Source organism: Austrofundulus limnaeus, unplaced genomic scaffold, assembly GCF_001266775.1.
Source record: "Austrofundulus limnaeus strain Quisiro unplaced genomic scaffold, Austrofundulus_limnaeus-1.0 Scaffold39, whole genome shotgun sequence".
NCBI classification, from domain to species: domain Eukaryota; kingdom Metazoa; phylum Chordata; class Actinopteri; order Cyprinodontiformes; family Rivulidae; genus Austrofundulus; species Austrofundulus limnaeus.
In genome coordinates this window covers 2,668,455-2,669,760 of record NW_013952441.1, presented here as the reverse complement: position 1 = coordinate 2,669,760, position 1,306 = coordinate 2,668,455, and the positions used below count along the sequence as shown (strand labels likewise).

At 38.0% G+C, this 1,306-nt stretch overlaps 1 protein-coding gene across 1 annotated transcript in view; it reads left to right on the top strand.

Moving 5' to 3' along the window:
- Positions 1–376: 376 nt before the first annotated feature.
- Positions 377–1,306, top strand: part of dnal1 (dynein, axonemal, light chain 1) — a gene marked incomplete at both ends in the record, with an annotated part of 3,827 nt that continues 2,897 nt past the window's right edge. Inside the window, 1 exon segment of the mRNA XM_014007124.1 lies at positions 377–415. Within this exon segment, the coding sequence (XP_013862578.1) occupies positions 377–415 (39 nt within the window).

The window sequence follows — 1,306 nt, the reverse complement described above, 5'->3', positions numbered from 1 at the left end:
CATTCATTCATTCATTCATTCATTCATTCATTCATTCATTCATTCATTCATTCATTCATTCATTCATTCATAATTCACCGTAACATAAAACACAGGTGAAGCTATAAGCTAATTTTATTAGCAAATTTAGCTAGCTAATATTATCAAACTGGCTAAACCCCTAAACGCTAGCTAAAACTCAGTTCAGTTCTGTGGATTTACGACCTGTAAACGTTTAGTTCTCCTAATCAATGAAGGCCATAGCTATGTTTGTTTAGAAGCAGAGGAATAAATGAGGATTAATGTGTGTTCTCCATCTGTAAGGTTGTTTACCATCATTTGCTAGCTTGTTTTTGATGACCAGCACAATATAACTAGTTAACTATGTTGTTTTCAGGCCAAATCAATGACTGTGAAAGAAGCACTGAGGAAATGGGTGAGTGGAAAACAAACACTATTCATGTTCAGAGTTGTAAAGTAACTAAGTACAAATACTACTGTACTTAAGTAGAAATTTTGGTTATCTGTACTTTACATGAGTAATTATWTTTCAGCCTAGTCTCTACATTTTCACACATTTATCTGTACTTTCTACTCCTTACATTTTTTTAAAGGCAAGAACTAGAAAGTCATTATTTTTATTCCATTTTTGCTTGTTCTCATTATGGTTTGTCGTTGTTAAAAATATATACCATCCATATAAATTGTGCTGCACGTGACACAAATCATGTTACACTCCAGGACATAGCATACACACGCACACACACACACACACACACACACACACACACACACACACACACACACACACACACACACATCCATGTTGCAAATCTGCTGTTCCACCACATCTCAAAGGTCTCTATTAGATTATGATCTGATGACTGTGGAGCCATTCAAGTACAGTGAACTCATTGTTGTTTTCAAGAAACCAGTCTGAGATGATTCACTTTATGTCATGGAGCATTATCCTGTTGAAAGTAGCCATCAGAAGATGGTACACTGTGGTCATAAAGGGATGGACATGGCCAGAAGATGTACACTGTGGCCATAAAGGGATGGATATGGTCAGAGGATGGTACACTGTGGTCATAAAGGGATGGACATGGTCAGAAGATGGTACACTGTGGTCATAAAGGGAAAAGGGATGGACATGGCCAGAAGATGGTATACTGTGGTCATAAAGGGATGGACATGGCCAGAAGATGTACACTGTGGCCATAAAGGGATGGACATGGTCAGAAGATGATACACTGTGGTCATAAAGGGATGGACATGGTCAGAAGATGATACACTGTGGTCATAAAGGGATGGAAATGGTCAGATG